Below are 27,850 nucleotides of genomic sequence, written 5' to 3'. Positions count from 1 at the left end.
AGTCTTGTCATTGAGGGATTGCAACGTTGTTCTTAAAAGAGGATGATGTGTGGCTTCTCTCCTAACTAGTTTTGCCAGGAATTTAATTCTACTATCATTTATCATTGCCTAAGCCCTAAATGTTCCAAAATAGAATCTTCATTAAGCTCAAAATTTGAGCAGGCCCTCAAAACCAACACCTCCCACCCCTTAAAAAAAAAAAAAAACAAAAAAACAGAAGATCCTGTTGAGCGGGGAAGGGGGACTTAGCCCTTAAACCTTCGCCTCTCTTAGCAACTTCGTCTTGGATGAGGCCCCAGCCTAAACGCTTCCATGATAGTTTGCATTGTCTCCTCATAACTAACTCCCAACACAACCAACAGATTTAGAATGTATGCCTTAACTTCCTCCACTTGTTTCTCTTCCTTGTCCCTCAGATCTTTCTCTTCTCTCTCCACACCTGTCTGCATGGATTCACCAAACCAGACTCTTTTAAGTATCACCACCATCATGTGGATTTCATCAGCATTGGCTATAAAACAGGCCAACACGAACATGTCCTGAATTTCTATTTTCAATTCTAGTAGACAATCTGCTTCCACCCACTTTGTCATTTAAACCCTTACCGTGCCCCAGATTATTGGTCAGGAAGGATTTCCAATGCATCTTCCTCCTCTAACACATCAGGAATACCTATAATGAATTCATGTTTCTTTGGTCTTTTCCTGAAGACCGGATTCAGATATGGCATGGAGTCCGGTTTTGGCAGCCAGGTTTCTACGTAGGAGGATGTTAGAGAGTGTTTTCCTCATGCCTAAGAGCAGAGGAAGGAAGCTCGCACAAAGTTTAAGACAGGATTGCATTGGTAGGAATGGGTTAAGTTTCTTGCATAGGGCTCGATTTAGAGGGACTCCCAGCATATTAGACACCTCCTTAATTGCCAAATTGGACATCAATTACTTGGCTGAATGTAAGAAGCAAATCATCATCCAATGATCCAAAGACTTCACCAGGCCAAGAAAGAGAAAATTGGTCTTTTAAGGGAGGGTGAGAGATTCATACCCAAGGCTACTCCGTTTGTGGCAGCTTGAGAAGAACCCAAGGCACTCATGCAGCCACCTGCCGATTGGAAAATAGACACCGCCATAGAACTGTGCTAGGGCTGCTAAATGCAGGTAAATTTGGTTTTTGATGCTGTGAAATTTGAATTTTCCAGCTGTTTGTGATAAGGCCACTAAACCTGTCTCTACGGCTTCCCCGCAAGAACCTTCTCAATGGTGTTGTTCGTAATTCTTCCATTCTACCCACTTTGTCAGTGTCCCCCACCTTTGCCAAGTTGACACACCTGACCAGAGATCTGTTTTTCCTCCTATAAACTGTTTTTATGCACCTTTATATGGAATCTGTCTTTCTCCTCTCCCACTACTTCCTTAAAGGTTCAGGGAAGATTCTCTTACATATTAACCTCCAGTAGAAACTGCCAACCTTAAGGATGAGGTTGCAAGGGAGCTCTTCATCGAATTATTGTCTTACTTTCACACTGAGACATTTACTTTTGTTCTCAGACATTCCAAGAATATACCTGCCAAGGTGCTCCAGTCAATTTCGCCTAATTCCCTAATCTGTTATGCCATCTGCTTTAAAGACTTCCTTCGTCCATGCATGTAATGGAAATCCTTTAATTCAAGCCCAGTGCTAAATGAGCTTGAACCACGACAAAATTTTCTGCAGGGACCATTTCTCCATTACCATTAAGGATCCTTTGTATCTCCAGAATTTCTGGTTTGAGAACCTTATAGCACAGGCCTACGACAGAAAAACTAACAGTCCTCTGTTGATAGGTCAGCTAACTGACATTTCTAACTTATATATATCTGCAATAAATTATGCACTTTAATGTTTCACCAAAAGAAATTCTCTCTCACTCTCTATCTCTCTCTCCCTCTCTCTCTCAACAGTCATAAAATATGCTTGCTTCAAAAACACAGACTTACCCCTTCCCCTAAGGGCACCTGCATGATCAGTCTAAAACTTCATACGGTGCCACTCATTCTGGCCCCTGCATTACATTCTTTTGTTTCAAAATTCTTAGTGCCTTCAAGAGTTACATCGTTGTTGAGCTCCCACTCAAAAAGACAAATCTAACGGATTAAAATCTTGTAGCCCTCTACAATTGAATCCAGATGGCACTGGATGTACATCAAAGTTCACCAAAGAAAAGGAAGAAAAAAAGACCGTTAGTTAGCAGTAAACAGTGAGAACTTGATCACCTAAGAATCATGCTTCATCTCATTGCACAAAAAACAGCATCTCCTGTAAAATTATCTGGTGCAACTGTAGGTCACTGTACAAGAAAGGGAAACTGGAGAAAAAGAAAGTGAGGAATGAGAAATGAAAAGTATGAATCACCTAGGGACTAGCAAGGGTGAGAAGTCAGCAAAAAGTCAGCAGCCTATCCTAGAAGAAACTGCCCATAATGAAGTTATATTGGCCAAATTTGGTTGTTGAATTATCCTCGACCTGTAAATTTTATCCCTCCTTAACCTCTTCGGAGCTTGAAACCACAACCTTACTCTCCTTTGATGCATTGTCATCGACTGATATCGCACTTGCCTCTTCTTGAATTTGGTCATGTTCAATACTCTCATCTGCAGGCTTGGGCTTTGAATTCTCACCATTTTTTTCGGGGCCTAAGAAATTCCTCAGAGTGGGAGGGTAATCAATGCCCATTGTTGTTTGCGATGCTCCCAGCTCAATAACTGGTGCCAAGAATGTTTGATAAGCAGCAATAGAACTGCTACCAATTACTGAATTTCCAGATTTGAGTCTCTCCCTGTACTCCACCATCTCACTCCTGTACCTTTCTTTATCCTTCACCCCTCTCTCCTGATACACCTGCATGCATATAAACCAAAAGAAAAATATAATACATTTGGCAGTTAACTGAAAGGTAAAGATCCATTATGTGTTTCATTCTTTTTCTTTTCTTTATTAGAAATGTCAACTATAATCAGAAAGAAATCGATCTTTTTGTCCTTCCATGGGGGCAGAGCCAGAGATCAAACCAATTTCTTAGTGTTTAACTTACAGCCAAAGTTCCTAAACACCAAATCAAGAGGCCAAAAATAATAATAATATGATAATAATAATAATACTGATAATATTAACAATAATAATAATTATTATAATAATTATAATAATAATAATAAAGTTTAAGAGAGAAAGGTTTCATTGGTTGGGTATTTTAGTTTCTCTTACCGCTTTCTCTTCCTCCGTTAAATTGTTCCATAGCTCCCCAATCTTCTTACTGATCTCTCTATCCTTGCCTGGATTTAGGGGCTTGAGCCTTGCATGCTGCTCTGCAAAGAAGAAGTTGTACCCACTCCTATTGGGTTTCGGATGCAGAGGGTCCCTCTTTCTCATCTCACTTTTCTTCCTCCTTCTCCTCCTCCCGATTCCTGATACCGTGCCCACATTGCCATTGCCACCGGCTTGCTTCACTTCAGCAGGCGTGTGATAGAGGACACCTTTCAACTTCTCAGATCCAATTGTCACAGTGACCAAGTAGCCATGCTCAAATTTTCCATCGATTACTCCATTAACTGGATGATCCTGAGGAAAAGCTGCTAACCAAATGTGTTACATATTGGATTTCTGATGCGAAAACAATGCCGGAAAAGGACTAGTTCATTGACTTTAGAGAGAGATATAGGAGGTCAAACATATGAATGGGTAGGGTAAAAGAATGTTTAGCAAGAGAAATATAGAGGACATACCAGCTAAATGTATCTCAGATGGGGCTTTCCGTCTCTGTGGTGGTGCCTGGTGTGCTTCTAATTGTGTTTCAAAGGTGTTCATCTTTTGTTTCCCTAGATGTGCCTGAACATCTGGAGATGGAACCATGGTTTGAGAGAGCCCTTGGGCTGAAACAAGAAGTGGAGGCAAAGTAAGCAAAGAAGCTAGCATTTAATGACAAAACATATGATAATAGAGTGAAAACCCAAAAGACAATGAAGAATAAGAAGAAGAAGAAGAGATTGAAGGGTTATCCTTGATACTAACCACCGAAAGGTGAATCGCACCCACGACTTCGGAAGAAATAAATCTGCTCATAATGGTAAAGCAAAGAGACGTAGTATTTGCGCAAGACAAATGATGCATTAGTAGCGGTAGAAGGGTAGTTGAACAAGGCAGTTATTTCTTTCCATCTTCGATCTTTGATAACCTGTTGTCACCAACAGAAGGAAATACTATATCAAGAGCAAACAAGAAAAACATGAATGCTCATGAATAAGAACCACAAAAGCACTATAAAAACAAGGAAAACAGTAGAATGAACAGAAAATTTCAACAGACACCTTGAAAACTAATCCAAGGATCTATATTAAGGCATCTGCATTCATGTGAAATGAACCTGAGATGGCAGTGGATGTGTGACGTGCACCAAGGGAAAAAATAAATGGTCAGCACTGTTATTCCATTTCAACTTAAAGAAAGGACAAGAGCAAATTTAATTCCAGAAGCTAATAAAGTCTCATATATAAATCATTGGCAAAAAGAGAGCTGCTGAATTCTCCATGTAACTATTGCCTAAGCAAAATACAATGAACTCCTTCGAGCTTCAATGTGATATAAAATCACAATTAGGAGATAAACATATTTACCCTTTTGACATAAAGATTTACTGCTTCAAAATAAATCTCATGAACTTATACAAAAATTAAGCTTCACAGCTTTCAATTTTGCTGCGACAGTAAATTTCCAAATTTGTAAGTGAGAAGCACATATGCAAGAGTGATTTCTCAACTAAGTAATAAAGATTATTGACAAATCGCCCACCAGGATGGTGAACTCAATGGGTCAAGCCATATCCAGTCAGAGTCTGAGCAATTCATGGCAAAGTACCTCTGGAAAGGATCAAGTACAATGCCGTGCCGGAGAAAAGTTATTCGGGTCAACCACATGCTATGCTTTAGTTCCTGACCGATTAAATATCTAGTACCAAACTATCAGAAGATAGCACACAAGTCTTGAAGTTTGAACAAATGTCAAAAGACCCATATGCATGCAGCAAACTAGCATGTCTATGAGGCCTTTATACTATTCAGAAAGCTATAGAAACATGACACAGCACATTTATTACTGTTATATTTCTACGTTTCACCAATTAGACACCATCAACTTAAACTTATTGATCCCCAAAACGAGCATCCACCTAAGCTCATGATCGATTGACAAGATAGCCTATACCATGGATGCTGCCAGATCATTGCAATAAACTTTTGGAAGATTCCTACCATGCAGTTATGTCATAAGGTTCCTCAACTTCATACTTAAAGTTCTCAAAGAAGGTTCAGCTTCCAACTAAAAGGGATTGGCGATAAGATCCACCTAAAGCAGAATGCACTTTATTAAACATCCCAATCTTCTCTCCATTTTCATAATTCTAGTCTCTAGCAATTTAGTATTGAGATGCAAAATGGCCCAACTGCAATTTCTAGAACTTAAAAGGAACATGCTACCAAGGTATTATTACATGTATCAATTATAAATTCTCTTTATTTGAATCAGCATGCCTCTGTCATCAGCTAACTTAAGAACAATATCTAGATCTTAGAAGAACTCAAGAATCCACTGAAACCAATTACTTAATAAATTGCAGGGTAATCACGATAACTGGATTGCTATACACAGTGCCAGCTTCAGTATGCGATTCACGCTTGCGACCAATTATAAAACCAGGCCAGACAGGGTGGTTTCAAGACGATTTCATCAGGTCAGACCATGGCCCTGTTCAGCTAATGAGCCACGTCCTCAAATTGGGAATGGGAGAAACTCGGCAATGATTTGTTTGAATTTCCAAGCAGAGAGTTCAACCAGGCTGCAAATTCAGGTAAGCATTTTCTATATTTAAACTTTTCCCCAAGAGAACATATAGACCACCTATCCTGGAGTCATTTGTAATCTGCAAACAAAAACATGCAATACCATACAAGCATGCTTTTAAACAAGTACGGTTTAGGTTACAAATTTCATTTCTAGAGTTCAAGGGTTTTAACCTACCCAAAGAAAAATAGGAAATGGTTTGTTGGTAAAATGTAACAGACAATGACATTTTAGGATGACATAAATTTCAACCTGAGATGCTTTTACGTGAGATATCTCAACAGAGAAGCATACCAGTGTCAAAAACTGGTCACAATTTTTGCATGATGCTCAAATCAACTTGACCTGTCAAATGGGCAATTTTTATGCGGAAAACTTAAAAGTGATTAGCCTTTTCCTTTACATATTTCTCCATGAAAAACTAACTACAAAATAGCTCTTTCCAGTAAAGTGTTATGTAGCAGTATATCTTGCGAAGAATTGTGATCAAATCCCATAATTGGTTTTTGTTTTTTAAAATTTTTCTTTAAAAATTGAAAACCCACCTGAACATTTCCAAATTGGCAACTAGAATGTTTTGGCGTTATATAGAGATGAGAGGGGACTGACTTTTAGACTTGGAACATTAAAAAACATCAATATGTGCATTCGTGCACACACATAACATCAGTAATATACTATAATATCTTATGGATATAATCTTGGTAATATGCTACTGATTCGTTTTTCAGGTGAATCTCCATAGCCTAGTGGTTTATTACAAATAAAGTTGAATGCTTTGAGGCCGATGGCTACCCATCAAAAACCAAAAAAAAAAAAAGACCAAGCTAACTTCACAAGCAATTACCAAATGGCCGTAACTGGGATCCAATAGGCCTGAAGGGAAAGAAACCCTTTCCAAATCAGTCTCCAGAATTGTAAAGTAGCATTGGTAGAACATAAGTTTTCCTTTCACTAAAATGGTGATCTATGATGTAAGTCACAACCACAGAGTTGGCAACTAAATAATTTTATGTAAATATTTTCTGGATGGGTCAGCTGGGACTATGACTTTGAAAATTATTACTACAACCTTAAATCTAACCCTTATGCCAAGATGCCAAAAGCTAATTATTTATCTTTATTAGGCAAGCAATATGATTGATTTTATAACATTGGACAAGACTGTTATTCCATAGAATTGAAGGACAAATTTTGGAAACAGAAGCTCCAAATTGCTGTATGCTTCACCGAGCCCCATCCTCGAAGCAGAGATTCATAAAAGAAACTAGAATTATAGGAGGCACAACAAATTTCATAAACGAGGATAAGTCCAAGAAATACCAAAAATTGCCAACAAGGATTCAGCATGTTACCATAGAAGAAAAATCTGTCATCTACTGTCTCGTCACATCCAAACTTCCAAATAAATAACCCAATATGCATCCTGATGCAATGGCGTACATTTAGCTTCCCTTTCCGATTCCATCTGTCATTAGATGCCTTTTTCAATATTACTGAAGGTTAGCAACAAATTAGCCAATATTCATGATAAAAAAAGAGATAGGGTAACATTGTCATTGCTTCTATTTCTCTTCAATCAACAAGTGATAAGGTACATTTCTTCACAAAATATGCCTAGAGATGTCTGAGGCTGCATGAGAACAACTGGTGGAGAGACGGGTGAGTTTTCAGTGACAATAGGTCTACATCAGGGGTCAACGTTGAGCCTATACCTGTATTAGTTATGACCAACTTAACTAGGCATCTACAAGACGAGGTAACATGGTGTATGTTGTTTGTGGACGAAATAGTTTTAATAGATGCGACCAAATGCGGTGTCAACAAAAAGTTAAACCTGTGGAGTAATGCTCTAGAATATTTTACATTGGCCAGACTAAGACAGAGTATATGGAATGCAAGTTTAGATATAATAGGAGTAGATACGAAGAAGTTGTTATGATTGACGGCCAAGAAATACCAAAAAGAGCACATTTTTGATATCTTGGGTCGATAATTCAAGATGTCACACATTAAATTAGAGCTAGGTGAGCGAAATGGAGATGTGCAACCAGAGTTTTTATGTGATCGCTGCATAATAATGAAACTAAAGGGCAAGTTCTATAAGACAACTGAGAGATCAACTTTGCTTTATGGGGTGGAATGTTGGGGGATAAAAAAAACAACATACCCATAAAATTAATGTAGTAGAGATGAGGATGTTGAGATGGATGAGTGGCAAGACAACAAGGGATAGAATTCGAAATGAATACATTCGGAAGAACTTAGATGTGGCTGCAATAGACGAAAGATGAGAGAAAGTAGACTTAGGTGGCTTAGCCATGTGCAGCACAAACCCAATATAGTACGTGTCAGGAGGTGCGAGTTAGTTCAGGTGGAAGTCTCAAAAAAGGGCAAGGGGTAAGTCCATAGTTACCGGAATCTCTCCACCGATCTCACGTTTCCGGTTCCAAAATCTGATTTCGCATTTCTGTTAATGAATCTCCAAGAAAACCATTTTTCGTAACCAAGGAAACTCGATTCCTTAACTTCAGAATGTCGATTCCACACATCTTTAGAAACCATTTTTTAGAACCAAAGAAAGTCTATTCTTTAATTTCGGAATCTCAATTCAACACATCTTTAAAAAGTTGAATATATTAATTGTGGGTAGACGTTCCTCAATATATCGAATCTGGAATCCAGCAAGGATTAAATGTTGATTCCACATCAATTGGAGTTGAAATCTTCCTTCGAATGCTTCTAGTGGTTGCAGGGTTTCATTATTTTACTTGTGCTACCCTGGATGGCCTTTTCGTTAAATTTAAAATATAATTGGTAAATACAACATATACAATTAAAAGTAAAACCATGGCGTAGACATAATCCCATTTTGTCTTCATAATAATGAAGTCAAAATAACAATTCAGAAATACTTGTCTTTTGTATATAATGACTGTAAGTTCAATAGTCAACATAATCACTTTGAAATTGGGGAAACCATCTAATAAGAGACATCCAATAGAGGTTCTAAAGTTGACGAGGCTCAAGATGTGCTTGTGGCTTCCTTCGCCATAAAAATGAAATCTCATTTCCTGATAGGGGTCGTCAAACGTATCCCAAAGTCTATATTATTGTAAATCTTGATATCAAACTGGCATGGATCTCTGATCCATATACTTCAAAAACTTGATTGCAAATATATTAGAATCACGATTCGGAACAAGAACATATCTTTGTTCCACATATGTCAGAAATTTGATTCTATTGATGTCAGAAACTCGATTCTGCATATTAATGAATCTTGACTCCTAGAGTGTCGATTCTAGGGAGGTGGGAATCTCAATTCTAAGGAGGACAGAATCTCGATTCCATATGTGGATGAAACTTGGATCTATTTCAATCCAAACACGATTCTAAAAAAATAGGAATCTCGTTTCTAGTGTATCCTATTGTAAGGACAATGATTCCTAAGATACGAATTTTATAGCCGACCGCGATTCCGGTTCCTAAAATGATTCGGGTTCCCAGGCATTTCCAAAAACTATGGGTAGGTCCAAAAGGACACGGTTGGAAGTAGTGAGAAAAGATATAGGGACCTACAGTCTCACTAAGGGTATGGCCCTGGATAGAGCAGAATGGCATACCAAGATTCGTGTAGCTAACCCTAAATAGTTGAGAAAAGGCTCTAACGATGAAGATGATGATGATGATGATGTCTGAGGCTATGACCATGTGCTACAGGATGCAATATTTAAAATTTTCCAGCAAAACTGCATTGGGCATCTTCAATTGAAACCCCCATACCCCCCTGGACTTACACATGCCTCTAATGAAATATTAGGGGATGAAACTAGAACCAAAAGCACAAAAGAAAAACAAGGCGCGCCCTGAGAAAAGTTGTTGCCACTTTACCAACTAGGTGCTCCATAAAAAAAAAAAAGAGAGGAAAAAACAGAAAGATAACATACCTGAAAATTTACCTAGAATCACTTACTAGGTTTTCATGCACCCCATATGATCTCCCCGAATCAATGGTGCAGATTTTAGCAGAGACTAATTCACCTCTTTCTCTCACTTTAGGGTAAGTTGCATAGAATAGGTGGTCTTGGTTGAAGGGTCTTCCTCTCTCATTCTTAGATTTCTCACATAAAACAAAGAGTCCAAGATCTAGCCCAACCCTTTCGCACCACCATTCTTTCTCTCTTTACCAAACCCTCAAAATGCATAAAAGCTCTCTATTTTGCATGCCCCTCTCTTTCTTGACCTCTCTTCCCCATTCCCACCTGGTGCTCTCATTTGGAAGAAGGAATATGCACTCATGAGGGGCTTGGGTATCATTCATATAGAGGTCTTGAGGGGTAGAGTTGAAACTAGGTGAATTAGTCTCCTAGGATTAGGAGATCTATGGTGCGATAGGGCAGATGCCCTTGATGTTTTGCTTAGCTGAAAGAAGTTATCAATAAGTATGATATATGCATGTCCAATTTTCTGCAATACTCCACTAATAAAACATGAAAAAGGGATTATCAACACCATCTATGGTCATAGAACTAACATGCATTTTCAGTGTTTTATACTTATATGTAGTGTTTTAGTAAAAACATTGGTGGGGTGGGTCGTTCACCTAACAATGCATATTATTTCTTTAAAAAAAAAAAAAAAAAAAGCTAAGAAATCATCATCATTATCATTAGAGCCTTATCCTAAATATGTGGGGTAATCCTATTCTGCCATTTTGCTTTAGCAAGGGCCATACCCTCACTAAAACCATAAGTCCTCATATTTTTTCTCATTATTTTCATCCATGCCCTTTTGGACCTTCCTTTTGCCCTTTTAGAGTCTTCTACTTGAACCACATCGCACCTCCTAACCAGCGTTGTATGTAGTTTATGCTGCACATGGCCAACTCACTTAAGTCTACTTTCTCTCATCTTATCGCATATTGAAGCCACACCTAAGTTCTCTCGAATGCATTCATTTCGAATTCTAACTTTTCAACATTCATCCTATACGTACATTGTTTCTTGACTGCCCAACATTCCACCTATAAAGCAAAGGTGGTCTGACAGTTGTCCTATAGAACTTCTCCTTCAGCATCGTATAAGACTTCTCCTTCAGCATCATTGGTAAACGGTGATCACGTTAAACTTCGGTTGCACATCACCACATCGCCTACCCAGCTCTAATTCTATGTGCGACATCTTCCTCAAACTCTTCATTTTCCTGGATTATCGACCCAAGACATCAAAAATATTCTCTTTTAGGAATTTCTTGATCGTCAATCGTAACTACTTCTTTGTTTCTATTCCTATTAACACTATACTTGCAGTCTATAAATTCTATCTTAGTCCGGCTAATTTTAAAACTTTTAAATTCTAAAGCATCCCTCAAAAGTTCTAAATTTGTGTTTATGACCCTTCTAGCCTCATCGATCTAAATTATGTCATCCGCGAACAACATATACTATGGTACCTCATCTTGTAGGTGCCTAGTTGACTCATCCATAACTAAACGAAAGAGATATGGGCTCAACGCTAACCCCTGATGTAGGTCTACCGTCATTGAAAAGTCACTTGTCTCTCCACTAGTTGTCCGCACACTAATTAGTGCTCCCCTATACATATATCTCACGATTCCAATATAGCATATGGAGACACCTTTCTTTTCCAACACCCACCGAATTAAATCTCTAGATTCCTGTTGTAAGCTTTCTCTAAATTAATAAAGACCATGTGGAGGTCTTTTCCCTTCTCCTTGAACTTTTCAATCAGTTGCCTAAATAAGAAAATTGTCTCATTGTTGACCTCTTTAGTATAAAACCGAATTGATTTTCTTATACACTCGTTTCATGCCTTAGTCGTTGCTCAATCACTCTCTCCCACAACGTAATAATATGTAAAATTGATCCCTCAATAGTTTGCACAATTTTATGTCTCATTTGTTCTTGTAAATAGGTACCATAGTATCTTTCCTCCATTCATCTGGAATATTCATTGTGCTCAATAACTTGAACACTTTGGTCAACCAGTATATGCCAATCTTCTTAATGCACTTCCAAACATCTATCAGGATACCATCTGGTCCTAAAGTCTTTCCGATTTTCATCTTCCTCAGAAAGAAACAATAGAATATTCTAAGGAACATCTAATACAGAAACAATAGAATCCTCTACGGAAAGTAAAGCTTTGGAGTCACCAATCAAACATGAATTGACATATGTTTTTGTTACTTCAGCACAAACCTAAGTTAGATGGTAAAGGGATCATATACTTGATCCCATCCTAGATTCAGGTCATGTCAGCTATATTACCAAACATGGTAAAGGGATCATATACTTGATCCCATCCTAGATTCAAGTCATGTCAGCTATACCAAACATTAATCCACCTAGTAAGTAGATACTACGTCCTATAAGTATCATCAATTTCAACTTTGAAGGAGAGGAAAAAAGCAAATCCTACTCATAACAGCTTCCAAAGTGCACTATGAAATTTGTAAGGAGATTATTTTTAAATGCTATGTGGTTAGACCCATTATGGAAAAGGGAAAGTTTAAAAATAACACCTAAAGGATATGCAAATATGAATAATATCAATCAGGCATTCGGAGTAATGAATAAACACACCAACCACATTTCAAACCCAAGTTGCCTCTTAGTTTTTCTTTATTGCTAATTCACTTTTGTTCATCATCATCCAAGTCTTACCGCAATTATTTGAGGTTGGCTCCATGAATCTTGCTCTTCCGTTCTTATCTATCAAAGGCCATATCCTTAGTAAGACCAAACGTAACTATATATTTTCTAACTAGTTCTATCCATATGTCCTTTTAGGTCTTCCCCTTGCCTTTTTAGAGCCAAATGCTAATTCACTCTGGTTCAGTTCCAAAATGGCTGACTAAAGAGGTCATTTAATATATATATATATATATATATATATATATATATATAGGAAAAACCTAAAAAATGCCTATAGGCGAAATGCTACAATGTTTCGACACCGCCACAGACTTGCTATGTCCATGGCGGTATATTAAACGGACCTCGTTGCGGTTTCGCGTGATTTTTTGACTGCCACAGACCCGCAAGAGACTATATTTTGACTTAGCATTATCTCTTCTCTGGGTTGTAATATATTGTTTTCTCTCTCTGAGTTTTCTCTTTTCTGTCTTTATACTTCCAATTTGTTCAAGTTTTGTACATCGGGTGGTGTTGCTTCGCTCTTCTCTACCTGTCCATCTCCACCTCTACAGTTGTACTGTGTAAGTTTCAGGTTGTAGCCTTATATGCTTTATGTTGTCATTTATAAAAATATTTGTGTTTTGTGCATCTTTGAGTCTCGCTTATCGTTTATATTTGTGATTTTGCTCTTTATTATTGTTTATCTATTATCTTTTATGTTTTAGCTTGCTAGCTTCCTATTTGGTATCAGAGCCAAGGTTATCACAGTGGTAAACTGTAGGAATTCTCCAAACATAGTCAATATTATAATAAGGCTCCATAAGTTGCAGTGACCCAATAATCGCTAAAAGCCAAGCAGGTATGAAAAAGCGTAGAAATTGTTTCCTGCTGACTAGGATCCAAATTATAATATTACTCTGATGGCTAATTTTCTCATAACCCTATCTAGCAGAACAGCTTCTACTAGTTCTAATGTCTTATGCGTTAATAATAAGGAAAAAATAATTATAGATAATATAGAAAAACAAATTCAAAATTGGAATATTCCCAAGGTTCCAGTTCATGATGTTTACAAAAAAGGAACTTTTGATTTTAAAAGTAATCTTTCAATCAAAAAAATTGCAAAAACTATATCTATTATGGAAAACAAGACAGTTTTCAGCTTCTGTCTAACAAAATGATAGAAGAATATAAGAAGAAAACTTTTAATTATCTTCATATCGGACTAGTTCGGGTGGCAATTAAGCCATTAACAAGAACTAGGTTAAATAACTCTATTTTACTCTGTCTTAGAGATAATAGACATAGACGACTTACTGATTCTCTTTTGGGGATTGTTGAATCAAGTTTATGTAAGGTCCCAATCTATTTTAACTGTTTTCCAAACTTTTTTGTAGACTGTTCAAATCCAAATCTTTTAAAGGTTTTAACTTTAAACCTAAAAACCCAAAGATTTGACATGGACCCAGGATCTCAAAACATCTGCAAAAATGCCCCTCAGGAAGAAGAGGAAAAACAAAAATACATGTTTGCTTTAATTGTGGTAAAGTAGGATATTACATATATATATATATATATATATATATATATATATATATATATAGTGCTCACACTATGGAATAATTTATCATTGTACTCAACAAAATTTGGACACATACACCCTTGTTTTGTATATGGAACTTTTTTTTAGTAATGGCATTTTTGGTAACTAGGAGGGGTGTGAGTCATCTACATGGGGTGATCAATCATCTGCATGGGGTATGGTATGATCACCCCATGCAGATGATTGATCACCCCATGCAGATGACTCACACCCCTCCTAGTTACCAAAAATGCCCTTACAAAAAAACTTTCCATGTGGGTGATGTAACACCCCATGCAAATGACGTCACATCCCTCCTAATTATCAAAAATACCCTTATTAAAAATGCTCCAAGTACAAAACAAGATTATAGAAGTGTCCAAAAATTGTTGTGTACAATGATAATTACTCAATTAGTGTGAGCACCCTAACATAACCCATATATATATATATATATATATATATATATATATATATATATATATATATATATATATATATATATATATATATATTAGCAATTTTATGAATATAACCTTCGTTCTTTGATGTTAAAAAATGGACTACCTCTAGAAAGAGCAATTTCATTCATAAGCCTTTCTAAAGAACAGATATAAACAAGGTTTCAAAAAACGCCAGATGGCCAGCCTAGCGCCCAGCACCTAGGCGAGAGCCCAGAACCTTGGACGCCCTATAATACAAGTTTTATAGATATTATATTTACATATATTTGTGTCAATTTTGTGATTTATTGCATTTGAAAATATTGTAACATAACTTTTTTATATACAAACATATGACATGTCGCATGTTGAGAATAAACTTGTTCAAAGTTTCAAAATTCAAACCGTACAAAATTTCAAAGTCTTATAAGATATGTATTAATAATAGTCTCCAACTCTCCATATTCCATAACAAGTGAAAAAGTTTAAGAGGCATTTTCAAACCACAAAAGTACTTTTGATTCTCAGAAATAGGTATAGCTAAGAGATTGAGGGTTTATGGAATTGTTCTTTTAACTTTGGGGGTTGAAAATAACCCCTATAAGCTATTTAAACCTTATTGGGGGTCAAAATTACTCACTTTTCCCTTTTGGGTATCTTTAAAAATAAAAAAATCTCACGGCCCTAGGCACCCGCCTGGACCGCCTAAGCGCCCGCCCAAGTAAGTCTACCTAGAATGGGCCGCTCAGGCCAAGGCGGCAGTGCATAGGGTCTTTGCCACCTAGGCGTCGGGTAGACCGTTTTTCGAAACATTGGATAGAAATGATGAAATTTAAAATGTTGATGCTTATATTGCTTGTAGCCTTCATTGTCAGAGGACGGTTTTCTAGAGTCTTGGGTCCTCAATTCATCTTTAAGATGGGTTTTTTAGGTGCAGTTGTAGTCATGAAGAGTACAACCAAGGTGTTGCCAAAACATTTTCCTTTGGAACACCTTATGGATAAAACTCAAATTGGCATTTCTTGAAGCTTATTTTATAAAAATTTTGAAACTTGGTATCCAAGAGGTCATTTGAGTGTGCGTATAATGGATGTCAACAATGGACTTTGCAAGAATATTGATCATCGAGGAAGATTTGTTATAAGGAGGTATGAGGAAATGGTCATATTCCCTAGAAGCCTAAAGAAGTCAAATGTGAAAGTATACGAACTGTAGTCAAAATTTGTGATTTATGATTTATTCACCGCCCTAATGCAGTTAACTTAGTGACTAAAAGGTTGCCAAATGTGAATAAAACAAGAAATAGGGCTACAACTGGGCTGTCTTTTTCCTCCTTGTTCATATCTTTCTTCATCACAGATTTATTATGTACTTTAAAAAAAGAGAGTAGGCATGGGGTTATGGAACTAAATTTACTTTTGTTTCTAGTGGCATCATGTTTTATTTGAACAAGACTAGAACCTTCAAACATGTGTGCGTGTGTGTATAAAAGATTTTATAAGCCAATGGATTTATAATGTAGGTTGTCTTCCAAAATGCATAGCTACAGGGATCTTTGAGCTGAAACTCGACACATCTCTTTTTTCTTTTCTTTTTTTGAAAGTGTTAACTTTGAAATTCTACATATCTTTGATTTAGAAAATTGAAACTTTTAGAAAGAAAAAAAAAATTGGTCTTGAGTTCTTTAAGGTCAACATCCTTAGGCCACCAAATGGACAACCTTCTTTCACCGAAATAACAAACTCATTTTTTCATTGTCTTTTTGCAAATTCATTCTCCTAGATTTATTTTGATGACATAGGCATCTACATGTGTGTAAACTTGGTGCAGTAGACTGCTACTTCCTAAAGGGACTTATGCTACAGTATGAATTCGCCGTCTTATCACACACGCAAAGATGCACGCAAGCTTTCACGTGCACGCGTGCACACACAAATACACACAAGGTGCCAATAGGCTGGCTGGCTGGCAATATAAAACCTTGGACCAGGACACTATATCTAGCTCACGGTCTGGAAATCCGGACCAAAGACCAGGTTCGGCAAGTCTTGGGTCAATGATCTATAGCCCACCCTACCCGGCTCTAGTTTTATTTTCTTAGTTTTAAGGGAATTTCGAGAAAATATATTGAAGTTTTACAGAATGGAATGGATGGAATTGGAACCTGACTGAGTAACATGAACTAGCATGCATGCACACAAAGCATTAAAGACCCAACCCTCTAGTTGTAAAACATACTTCTAAAATATATAGTACACAGGAATTGGGCTTGGCCTAGAGAGGTTAGCAACTAACATTTAGCAAAGCTACATCCCAAGTTCGATTCCTACAGCTAAACAATCTTAAAATATATAATACATGATATTGCATTTATATGTGCATTAAATAAACTATCAACAAAATAATGCATATAAAACTTGATTTCTCTAGCTCTCTTAATCACAAAACTCTCTCTCTCTCCCCCTCTCACCCAAAAAAACACACCCACAAATAGGGCTGGCAATGGGCATGCCTGCCCATTGTGTAGAGAGAGAGAGAGAGAGAAAGAGAGAGAGAGAGAGAGAGAGAGAGAGAGAGCTATGTTTATGAGTTATTGGAAAAATAGGGATAGCAAGTGAAACGAGAAGGATTGGCTTATCTGGAAAGCAAAAACAGTCTTTATAGGGAGAGGGAAAGTGACATTTTGAGTCTATGTAGAGAGAGAGAGAGAGTGGTAGGATTGGCTATGCAAGGTAAAAGAGAAAGAGACAGACAGGCGAAAGAGAAAAAGTTTACATTGGTAAAGAAAGAGACTAGTAGGATTGGCTTCATTGTAGAGGTAGAGGAACTAGTATGATTAACTTTATGTAAATAGAGAGAGAGAAAGAGATTAGGAGGGTTGGCATTGTGTAAATTGTAAAAAGAAGCGAGAGAGAGCAAGCTACGGTTGTGAGATAGGAGGGACTGAGAGAAAAAAAACTCCTAGAATTTGCTGTGTAGAAAGAGAGAGTGACATTTTGGGCTTGTGAAGAGAGGGAAAGTAGCAGTATTAATGTTTACAGAGAAAGGGAGAGTAGTAGGATTGGTAGTGTGTGTGTGTGTGTATATATATAGAGAGAAATAAGATTGTCTTTGGGTAGAGAGAGTTGGCATTGTGCAGAGAGAGAAACATTTTGGGTTTATGTAGACAGAAAGTAATAAGATATGCTGTAGAGAAAGAGAGGGGTGGGGGAGAGAGGTATGGAAAGGGACAGACAGTTTGGGCTTATATGTAGAGAGAGAGACTAGTACTATTGCATTTATGTAGAGAGAGAAGCAGGACTGACTTTTGTTGAGATGGATCGAGAGAGTGAGAGAGCTTTGGTGAATGAGAGAAACAGTTTGTGTTTTCATGTGAAGCGGAGTGAGAGTAGTAAGATTTAATTTGTGTAGAGAGATTAGTACGATTCAATTTGTGGAGAGAGTTCCTCAACCGATGGGCACTGATCGGGACGACGGCGGTCGGGATTGCTAAGAGTTACCACATTGTTCCTTATGGCTTTAGATTGTATGTTTTAACTAATTTAAATATAATATTGATATTTAATCAATCCTATGGATGTCACTATTTAGATTTGCTGCATTTTAAACTGTGCGGCACTCAGACATGTATCAAACCCTCATTTGAGCCTCTTCGATAACTCCATCAAAATATGTAATAGATTCATCAAATCTTTTCACAATCCACTTATTTTTATTTAAATGTTTTTTTCCTGCTCAATACTGTTAAACAAATCAACTTGTCCGAGTCGCTCGGTTCACCAAGCTGAATTATTAATCCATGACAACAAGAAAAGGTCAATTCTCCTTATAAGAAAAGAAATATTGTCATATAAAAAGGTAGCACTTCACAATGTACTTCAATTTGGCTATAAATATAACAATATATAAAAGGGAAAAATGCCAAGAGACAATCTTATAGTGGATGACAGCAAAAGCTGCAAATCAATTTAAAAGGCCAACCAAGTAAGTATCAGCAATGATGAAAGCTAAAAAAGGGATGTCTCGTAATTCATCTGATATGTATTAAAAAAGTAGCCAATGGGTGTTCAATTATTCATAAAGGAATAAGATATGTGCAGCATATAAAATAACCATGCTATCAAAGAATGCATCACTCCAAGACCTGCGTCTTTGAAGAGTACAACATGGAACATTATGTGATCCATAGACACCAACTTACAATGAAGTGACAATGAAGGATATCAATATTTGATGCCCTTAGTATTAGTCATACCTTTTCAAGACCCCCTCGGAAAGTAACCTCAACAAAAAGTTGATGCAGATCCAGTTCCTTGCCCCCTATAGTTGGTATCCTACATAAACAACATCCAATAACTAAAAGCTGCCAATGATAAATTAGTTAGGCCTACACAAGCATATACATGATGAAAATGGGCTATGTGAAATTCCAGAGAGTAAAATAAAAAACAATTTCTTTTTCTTTTATGGAAAAAATTTATATAAGGTTGCAACCTTAAATGTAGAATTACAGATGCACATCAAAAATCCATTGAAAGTTGTTGTTTTAATGTTAAAAACTCTCTAATTGATCATCTCAACATCGAGATGTATGAATATGAAAAAACAAAGATTCTGAATCTCAGAAATAGTGCATCTTGAAACACATTATCTAGACCGTCCATTTTCGAGATTTTCATATGTTTATAGATCTACTTGATTTAAACTATTTTTTTGTCTAAAATTTTATAATTATAGATGAAAATAGATTTTAAGATAATCCTAAGGAATCTTTACTTCAAAATTACATATTATGATAGAATTTGAAGGTGCGCCTTAATTGGATTGTTTAAGGTTGCAGCCTTATAGAAACCACATCCTTCTTTTATTGATATATCTAAATTCCACTTACAAGTGCCACAAAACAATGTTGTAAATAAGAAGCAAACCCCTAAATACCATGGTTTTAAAATGCGGTTGCATCCCCACATATGCGGCCTCATAAAGCGTTATCCGCTGGATAGCGCATTGCAACAGTTCGCATGTGTGCTTTGGCAAGATGCGCCCGCATATGAGACCGCATCCCACATATACTTCATAATCCGCATATGCAGCCAATCGATTTTGTGAAAAAAACCCCTCAAGAAGGGGTATTTTTTACTTCTTGAGCCCCGAAAAAGGGGGAAAGGGTTTGGGGGTATATTAAACCCCCCAAACAACTAAAAACAACCACATCCGTAGCTTTTTTTAATCAAATAAATCAAAAAAAAAAAAAGTGGAGGAAAATTACGTTTGTGAAGTTCTTAGATTTTCATATTGGTTGATATTTGGTTGTTGATTTGTTTCTTTTGGGTGTTGATTTGAGGAAGTTTCAGATCTGGGGTTTGAGAGCATAAAACAATACTAGGATTTCTCTAGACCCCTTTTGGTCTTTTCCAGGGCATGCCAAAGTGGCACCTCCCTAGCCTATTAGGGTGAAGCGTACCCCTCTATGTTATCTGTGGGTCGTGCACCCCTAATTTCCTTAAGGTAATGTGTGCTACGCCTTGGGACTAGAGAGGAGAGAGAGGGAGATAGGCATGGAGGAGAGAGTACCTGAGAGATAGAGCTAGGAATTTCAAATGGTGAAAATGAGGGAGTCCCTCCATTTATAGCCTCCAAGAGGTATGCCTATCTATATATTACTTATAATAATATTTATATTATATATATATATATATATATATATAGAAATTTAGAATTCATCTTGACCACATAACTCCTAAGCAATATATGAGGTGAGAGAGAAACAAATATGAGCTATCCATCCCATGAATGAGCCATCATGATATAAGGAGGAATTTAGAAACCTTATCCCCATGAATGATTGACCCATATCCACTTCCAGACAACCTAGGATAAAACTAATCATAAAGCCCATATCCACATCCAGACAACCTAACATAAAACCATATTCTATCTCGACTAGAACTCATAAACGATTGTAGGAACTAAAAGTGAAAAAATTTGATCAAAAACAAATATTAAAAGAATATTTTCAAAACATAAAATATTCTCTACTACAGCAAAATAAGGTCACCAAATCTTTTCCAAAGATTTCTACAAGTTCTCCTTCTAAAAGAACTTTTTGAACTTTTAAACTAGAGATTTGAGAAGAGAGGAGGGGGCATCTCATGTGTGGGCCCTATGGGCCCCACATCCCACACGTGGGTGTGGTGCACATGTGCAGCTGGATCCAAAGGCCCTACACATGTTCCTTTAGCCCCTCCATAATTCTGGAAATTCTAGATATGCTGTTTTTCTCTACTGAAAATGGTTTTAAAAATTCTGAAAAAATATTCTGCAATTACAGAAACATTTCTATGACCAAAACCAAAATTTCTAAAGTGGATTGACACCAATAGATCAAGAAAAGTGACTGTCAAGTTACTCAACCCGACCCAGTAACCATGATTCTCTATCTTCTCAAACCAGCCCAACAAGACCCAGGACATACAGTCTCATGTAAGGGCTATTGGCTCGTCAAAGGTGGCCAATGAGTAGCAAAATTGTGGTCCTGAAATGTGGATTACATATTCCCCCCTTATGAGCAAATCACATGCACATGCACATAGCACTATAGCGCAAGGGGGACACTATCTATGCACATGTACATTATCTTTTTGCAAGTTTGCTTCCCAACAAGCAAGTTTGCTTCCCAACAATGTGGTTGCCATGTGCACTTGTCAAGCACAAGTTTGTTGAAGATTTAGCCCTCGCTCTCACAAGGCTACATCCACACATAAGATACTGTGAAGCTCTCCTAACTTACAAACCATCCCTAGACATATCTCCAGCCTCAACAAGGGATGATCCTCTGAAAACCCTCTAAGGAAATGCCATATGCAGAGAAGAAAAGGTCTTTGACATGACCAGGGCTATAAACCGCCTAACCTATGTCAGTCAACTAACAGAAACACGCCCACTCATTGTTCAAAACTTCCATTGCCCAGCCAGGCCACCTAACTCTACGTCAGGCAACTAACATAAACACTCCCACTCTTGTTCAAAGATCTCGACTACGGTGGCCGGAAGGTCAAAATGCCTAGGTGCCCACTAGGTGAGCTTCCTAGGCAAGCAAGGCGCCACCTAGGTAGCTCCTCTAAGGCGAGCGTCTAGGCAGCACCTCTGCACAGGCTAGCAGAGGGCCAATTTCCAGAAAACCTCCAAATACCAGAAAATTGGGTTTGAGGTTTTCCTACACGATTTTCAATGGGAGTTCAAGGATAGCCTTGATAAATTTGCATTAGTTCCTTAATATACATATCAGGATCCGTTTCTTAAGGAATTCTTTTTACCACAAATAATCTTTGAGCCAATAAAGAAAAGATTGAAGGTGGTTTTGATGCTAAATTGATCTTTACACATTTTAAAACTCGATGACAAGTTTTTTCCGAACAAGGGAGAATGATGCAAGACAAAATTATTCTAATTTAAAATTTTTCTTTAATTTCAAGAGATGTATATTTTGGTTTTAGTTTTTTACATTTTCTAGGGAATCTAGGTTGTTTTATATTTTATATTTTATTTACTGTTCATGGGTATTGTTCATGTTACTATTCAAGAGTACTAATCACACGTTTACTATTCACAGGGGTATTTCTGAAATTTTTGTATTGTTCAAGGGTATTTTAGAGTCTTAAATGTTTCCTTGGTCTCAAGTTGATTTTAAGGCTTCATAGGCTTATAAGAAGTCAAATGTAAAATTTTGAGAGGTTTATGTTATTTGGAATGAATTTTATTTTATGAAAATAACGTTAATCTTCTCTTGGCTTGATTACAGTCACGTTTTTTCTCCATTATTGCAGATTTTATTTGTTTAAGATTCAGAAAAATGGTGGATTTAATTTCCCACATTTCCTTCCTGCATCAAATTCTAACGAAAATTTAACTAGGACTAAGAGTGTTTTCGGAGATTTAGACATTAGGTTCTACCAAAATTTCAAAGGGTGTCAACAACTTGATCAATACCAAAAAAAATTATCTCATATTTTATACCGAATCAAAGTTTATTCCTACTATTGGAAATTATTTGAGTGAGAGATAAGTTTGTCAAATTTTTGTTCCTAATCAATGTTTAATGATTAGAAGATAATTTTGAATTGAGAGAGAAAAGAATTTTTCCAATAGATGTTGAATGGTATTATACCGATTGGAAAGACATTAGTAATTTCTGACTGTGGTTTTGTACGGGTCTCTTGAGTGTGCAACTCAAGGTCTCGGAATGTTATCTCCAATCTGGCTATATCATAAGTGTGTACTCGTCTGGACCCATTTGCACCTTGAAATTTACCGATATGGGGGTGTTTTAACACTTTGAAGAAATCGAGCTCACTCATGCCTCCAAATCCCCTAACTTTGGTCCCAATCATATGGAAGTTTATGTCCATCATGATGTAGAGTCAATTGTGGTGAGGACCCTAAGTAACCAACAACATGCGCTCAAGAACTTTGGATCTTCATCAGAGAATCTTGCTCCCTGATATTATTATACTCGATCTTATCTAATGGAGGAACTCAATCCCTAATACACAGGGATCGTGTTTCTTAAGTTTGAGGTTGTACAGACATGGATTCCTAACATAGGGATCTTCTAAATAGCCTCAATCCATCGATTCTGTCCCAATCTCGGAACCATTCCTGATCCTGTTCCCAAGAACTAGGATATGCACAACATCCATAACAACTATAAATACCCAATTTTTTGGTAAAACATGTTTTTGTTAAGGGATTGTATCAATTATTTATTACATAATAATTAATATTTATGCAGAGTTTTCAAAATATAAGAAAAATATATTAAGGGCATTTTGTCAAAGTCTTGCCATGTCATAGAACATCATGGGAATTACTGTTAAGGGCGTGCAACATCGAGCATTGGTTGATTGGTGTCATATCAATAATGCCCCAAGTGGTTGATGCTATACATGACATCATCTCATAAATGCCCATGTCAATTAGAAAAATTGTCAATGTAGAAGGAAAAATTTGTACCGATCCTTATTGACCACGGACAGACTAAATTTTGAGAACTTTCCTCCTCTCATTTAGGAGTAAGATAAGGCTGAGCTTGATGCGCTCCAATATATGCCCCCTCTTATTAAGTAAAGCCTGCATTTTTGGAAAGAAATTGTTTTTCACTTGTTCCTAAATAAGCTGCTTTTTTGTTTGACTTGTTATGTCATCGAAATGGGGTCCTAATATACATCACTAGTTTTGTTTATTGAAATTTTAGGGTTGCATAATATATTTTTTTCAAGATAGGCAATGTATGTCATTAATGCAGTGTTTTAAAACTGGGGACTCATCCGAGTCAACTCAGATGAGGCAAGTGCCAATTTTTTAAAACTGTTCAACCTGCACTCATGTAAGCAAAGACACCCCTGAGACTCACAAAGCCTTCTATGGGGCTTGGGCGAGTGCAAAGTCATATTGACGTCTATCCAAGTCTTAACCAAGTCTTATAGAAATAGCAAATATTCGTAAGAGCATCTGAGTTTTATAAGACTTAGGAAGTCTACTTGCTCGGTGCGTTGACTTGAATTGATGCAAAGCCAAGTCCCAAGCCAACTCTGAGATTTTAAGCACTGATTGCAGGGGTTAATAAAATTGTTGGTAAAAGATAGAGAGATAAGTTAACTGTTAGGAAAGCAGTAGATGATCCATGGGGATGACTTCATACCTCTTGAGCCATACCCTCCAAACAGACACAAATCCTTAACCAATAATTTCCATTGTAACATTGACAATTGCCCTAGAATGAAGTCCTAAAATAAAGTCATCAAATTTGGACAGGTCAGCTGGTGTAACTAGCTTTGACCAGAAGTAGGCACTAAACTTCAGTATGGAGAAAAAGCAAAAACTCAAATATTAAAAACCGACTAGAACAGGCCAAAAAGCAGTCCAATGTGGACTGGCCCACAAGTTCATTTTGTCTAGAGTGAACATTAATTCTCATTTTTCACGTAAGGAACACATCTTATTAACTGGCTCTCTTTTCGTCATTTTCTATTCGTATTGGATGGAATGTCTAACCCCATTCAAAGAAAGATGGGATTAAAAGCCACACACTTGTATAGATGATGGCCGGTAGTTTTTATATATGCTAGAAAACCAAAGATGCTTGACATGATTGATCTAAGAATACATTCTTGGTTGTACTTCTCCTCCCCCATCAGCCACCCCTTCTCTTTCATCTTCAATTTTTAATTTTCTACCATAAAAAGAAAAAGAAAACTCGACGACAATATCTGGACCAGTCAGATTACAATAAACAACTGATCCAGACACTTCATCCAAATAGGGCCCAGTCTGGTTCTGAGAACCTTGCTATAACATTAAAATTCATCAAAAGAGTATCGTGGAAGGGCATTTGAATGCACAAAAATGTCGCATAGGTCTAGGACATCATGCATGTGCGCGGGTGGGTGGGTAGGTGGTTTTTTTCTATTCTTTTTTTCAGTTGGGGAGAGGGGGGGAGGGGAAGGGTGGTGGTGGTCTGATGGTATGACCAATGCACTTCAGTTATAATGAACTTTGATAACATTCTAAATTTTAATAGAAAATACCGTTGCTGTCTATTGTAAATCACATCAGGTGCTTGTCAAAAGCAAATGCAAATGCAGGTATACACACTTTTAGGCACCAATTTTTAATACCCAACACATTAGTACTATTATCAACACAGTAGATGGGTCTCTGGCATAACCAAATTATCCCTATCCAGTAGCGTAATTTAGATCTGCTATTTGAAAAAGATAAAAACAGCATATATACATCCCAGATCCCAACATGTGTTTATACAAATGTGATGTGCATCTACCTAAATATACATGCATACATAGATGGGATTCCAACCTTGGACATTTGTGTTGCAATCCTCACCAACTACATTTGTGTTCACATGAATGTACACATGTGTAGTAGATATATGTATAAGCCATGCACAAAAATGTATGTATATATGTCCATGCATGCGAGTATTCATGGGTGGATACATTCACATGTATGAAATTATACATACACAAATATATACTTGCATATAGCATATATACTATATACTTGCATATAGCAGATTATACATACACAAATTTATACTTGCCTATAGCATCTATACTATATACTTGCATATAGCAGGGAAAACTGTACGGCTAGGAAAACAAGCAAGGGTTTCACCATGGCCAGTACTCAAATTTCCCAAGCAGGGAAACACAATCTAATTTAGACACTCTGGCATGCTTTACATCACAATGTAAACAAGAAATCTAAATAATAACATCAGAATGTCCACAAAAAAAATGAGAATTAGATAATCCCACTAACATTTAAAATCTCTTAATAAAATCAGGGATGTAGATGTTTAGATAAAATGTTCCATGCACATTAGTTCAAGCATCTATTGATGATAACGGATGTTTAGATGAATGATTCAGAAATCGGATGTTTAGATGAATGATTCAGAAATCGGATGTTTAGATGAATGATTCAGTAGACATCAATGGATTGAGCGAAAATTGGTTCATTTGGAACATCCAATTGTACATACAGTCATGTGACATATAGCGTACTATACAAGTAACATGTAGTGTCATGTAGTAATGTATATGCGCGACATTTCATCAAGGTATACCCTCACTGGATGATTGTATACTGTGAACCACGATATATTTCAACTTATGTATACTGTGAACCATGATATATTTCAACTTATGTATACTGTGAACCATGATATATTTCAGCTTATGGATGTCTTTTTGAGTCTTTTGACCTTTCTTCTAGCAAATTTAGGAATTAAAAACCCCAATAAAAATAGGATGGTGAATTTTGAGTCTTTTGACCTCTTCAGCAAATTTAGGAATTAAAAACCCCAATAAAAATAGAATGGTATGATATGGTGACAGTAGGAATCAAAAGATCATAATGCATTTCAGATCAAACCCGAGTAAACATTTTTTTCAAGAAATTAGTAGGACAAAAAAACCCAACATAAGGACATCAATTAGTGGAATTAAAAAAAAAAAACTGAATGGAATTAATTAAAAAAAAAAACTGAATGGAATTAATTAAAAAAAAAAAAAGGAGGGGGGACAATTTTGATCAAACAAAAAAATGTATAAAAAAAAAAAAAAAGAAAAAAAAAATAACAAATATAAAATTTGTCTTACAGGAATTTGGTACCCAATGTAGAGTGAAGCGTCTGAAGTGTATCCATAAAAAGTTTCGAATCTACTTTAACTTCTTCGTACTCGGCAAGCGGATTAGGATAGGGCTGGCTCTTTCCATCAATAGCTTCTTGTGATTCCGGTGCTTCTTGGGCTTCCAATCGTTCTTTGGCTTCCAATGGTTCTTGGGCTCCCAATGGTTCTTGGGCTCCCAATGGTTCTTGGGCAACACTGGCAACATCACTACCAGAAGAAAAAGCCACTAAAGCTAACTGGTTCTCTTCCTCAACACAATCCTCTTTTTTCATAACAAATAGCCGGAATGGCTCATCCACACTTCAATGAACCTCTCTTTTTCTTTCTTCAAAACAGAAATGGCTCATCCACACTTCAATGAACCTCTCTCTTTCTTTCTTCAAAACATCCAGAATAAAAAAATCCTCAACCAACCTTTCTCTATAGGAAATCCAAAACACCAATTAGCAACAAATCAAAAAAACCAAAAAAACAATGGCATGTGTGCATGCAAAAAATGACTGCAGAACAGTCACTAATGGCAATGACCAATATTACTCATCACCCCCACAAAACCTGAAGCATACCCTCACAGATTGCCCACCAAATCTCACAGAGTCCCACCAAATGAGTACTTTCACAAAAACAAATCAAAAAATAACTTTTCTAGTCCCTCAGGCATGGCCCAACCTCTTGATAGTACAACAATGAAACAGTGACATAACACACAGTAGCAAAAGTCTTGTAGCAGATATGATTGCTGACACCCACTCTTTTCCATCATCAAACAATTCAAAACCATTAAAAAACTAATGGGAGAATGAGAGGGAGAAATCACGATCATTATAATGAAAACACCATTGTTATTATAATGAAGAAAATACAAGATGCTTTTCAAACCTTACCTTAAACTCAACCGTACCCAAATGTAAAATAATCCTATAACGAGAGGATATGAATAATAACAGTGCAGGTATCGTCAAGGAAAAAAAATGGTTTATATTATTATTTAAAGGAGAGAAGGGGATACGCATAAAGGGCTTGAGGACAAGGCTTAATTTGGAATGAACCCTAAAGTAATGGAAAAATATGTGCAAATTTGCTT

At 36.8% G+C, this 27,850-nt stretch overlaps 1 protein-coding gene across 2 annotated transcripts; it reads right to left on the bottom strand.

Moving 5' to 3' along the window:
* Positions 1-2,051: 2,051 nt before the first annotated feature.
* LOC18429952 (high mobility group B protein 9) lies at positions 2,052-27,850 on the bottom strand. Of its 2 annotated transcripts, none has more exons than XM_020664671.2 (7): positions 27,651-27,850; positions 26,734-27,186; positions 18,807-18,885; positions 4,042-4,204; positions 3,756-3,902; positions 3,238-3,602; positions 2,052-2,874 (listed from the first exon to the last, which is right to left on the bottom strand). In XM_020664671.2, the coding sequence occupies exons 2-7, from the start codon at positions 27,036-27,038 to the stop codon at positions 2,509-2,511; spliced, it is 1,425 nt and encodes a 474-aa protein (XP_020520330.2). In that variant the 5' UTR covers positions 27,039-27,186; positions 27,651-27,850; the 3' UTR covers positions 2,052-2,508. The 2 variants fall into 2 exon arrangements, with proteins under 2 accessions (XP_020520330.2, XP_088726964.1); XM_088870838.1 differs by lacking the exon at positions 27,651-27,850 and adding an exon at positions 7,221-7,333 and having other exon boundaries at positions 26,734-26,898.

Source organism: Amborella trichopoda, chromosome 6 (genome assembly GCF_054954075.1).
Source record: "Amborella trichopoda isolate Santa Cruz 75 chromosome 6, AtrichopodaSantaCruz75HAP2 v2.0, whole genome shotgun sequence".
In the NCBI taxonomy this organism is placed as follows: domain Eukaryota; kingdom Viridiplantae; phylum Streptophyta; class Magnoliopsida; order Amborellales; family Amborellaceae; genus Amborella; species Amborella trichopoda.
The sequence above is the reverse complement of the archived record's forward strand: the minus strand, read 5'-3'. Positions and strand labels throughout refer to the sequence as shown.

Coding starts and splice junctions, on each gene's coding strand:
- LOC18429952 (XM_020664671.2), bottom strand. CDS start 27,038: ATGAAAAAAGAGGATTGTGTTGAGGAAGAGAACCAGTTAGCTTTAGTG. Junction 18,886..26,733: donor ACATTGGGTACCAAATTCCT/GTAAGACAAATT, acceptor TTGTTTATGTAG/GATACCAACTATAGGGGGCA. Junction 4,205..18,806: donor TCCGAGGGGGTCTTGAAAAG/GTATGACTAATA, acceptor TGGTGACAACAG/GTTATCAAAGATCGAAGATG.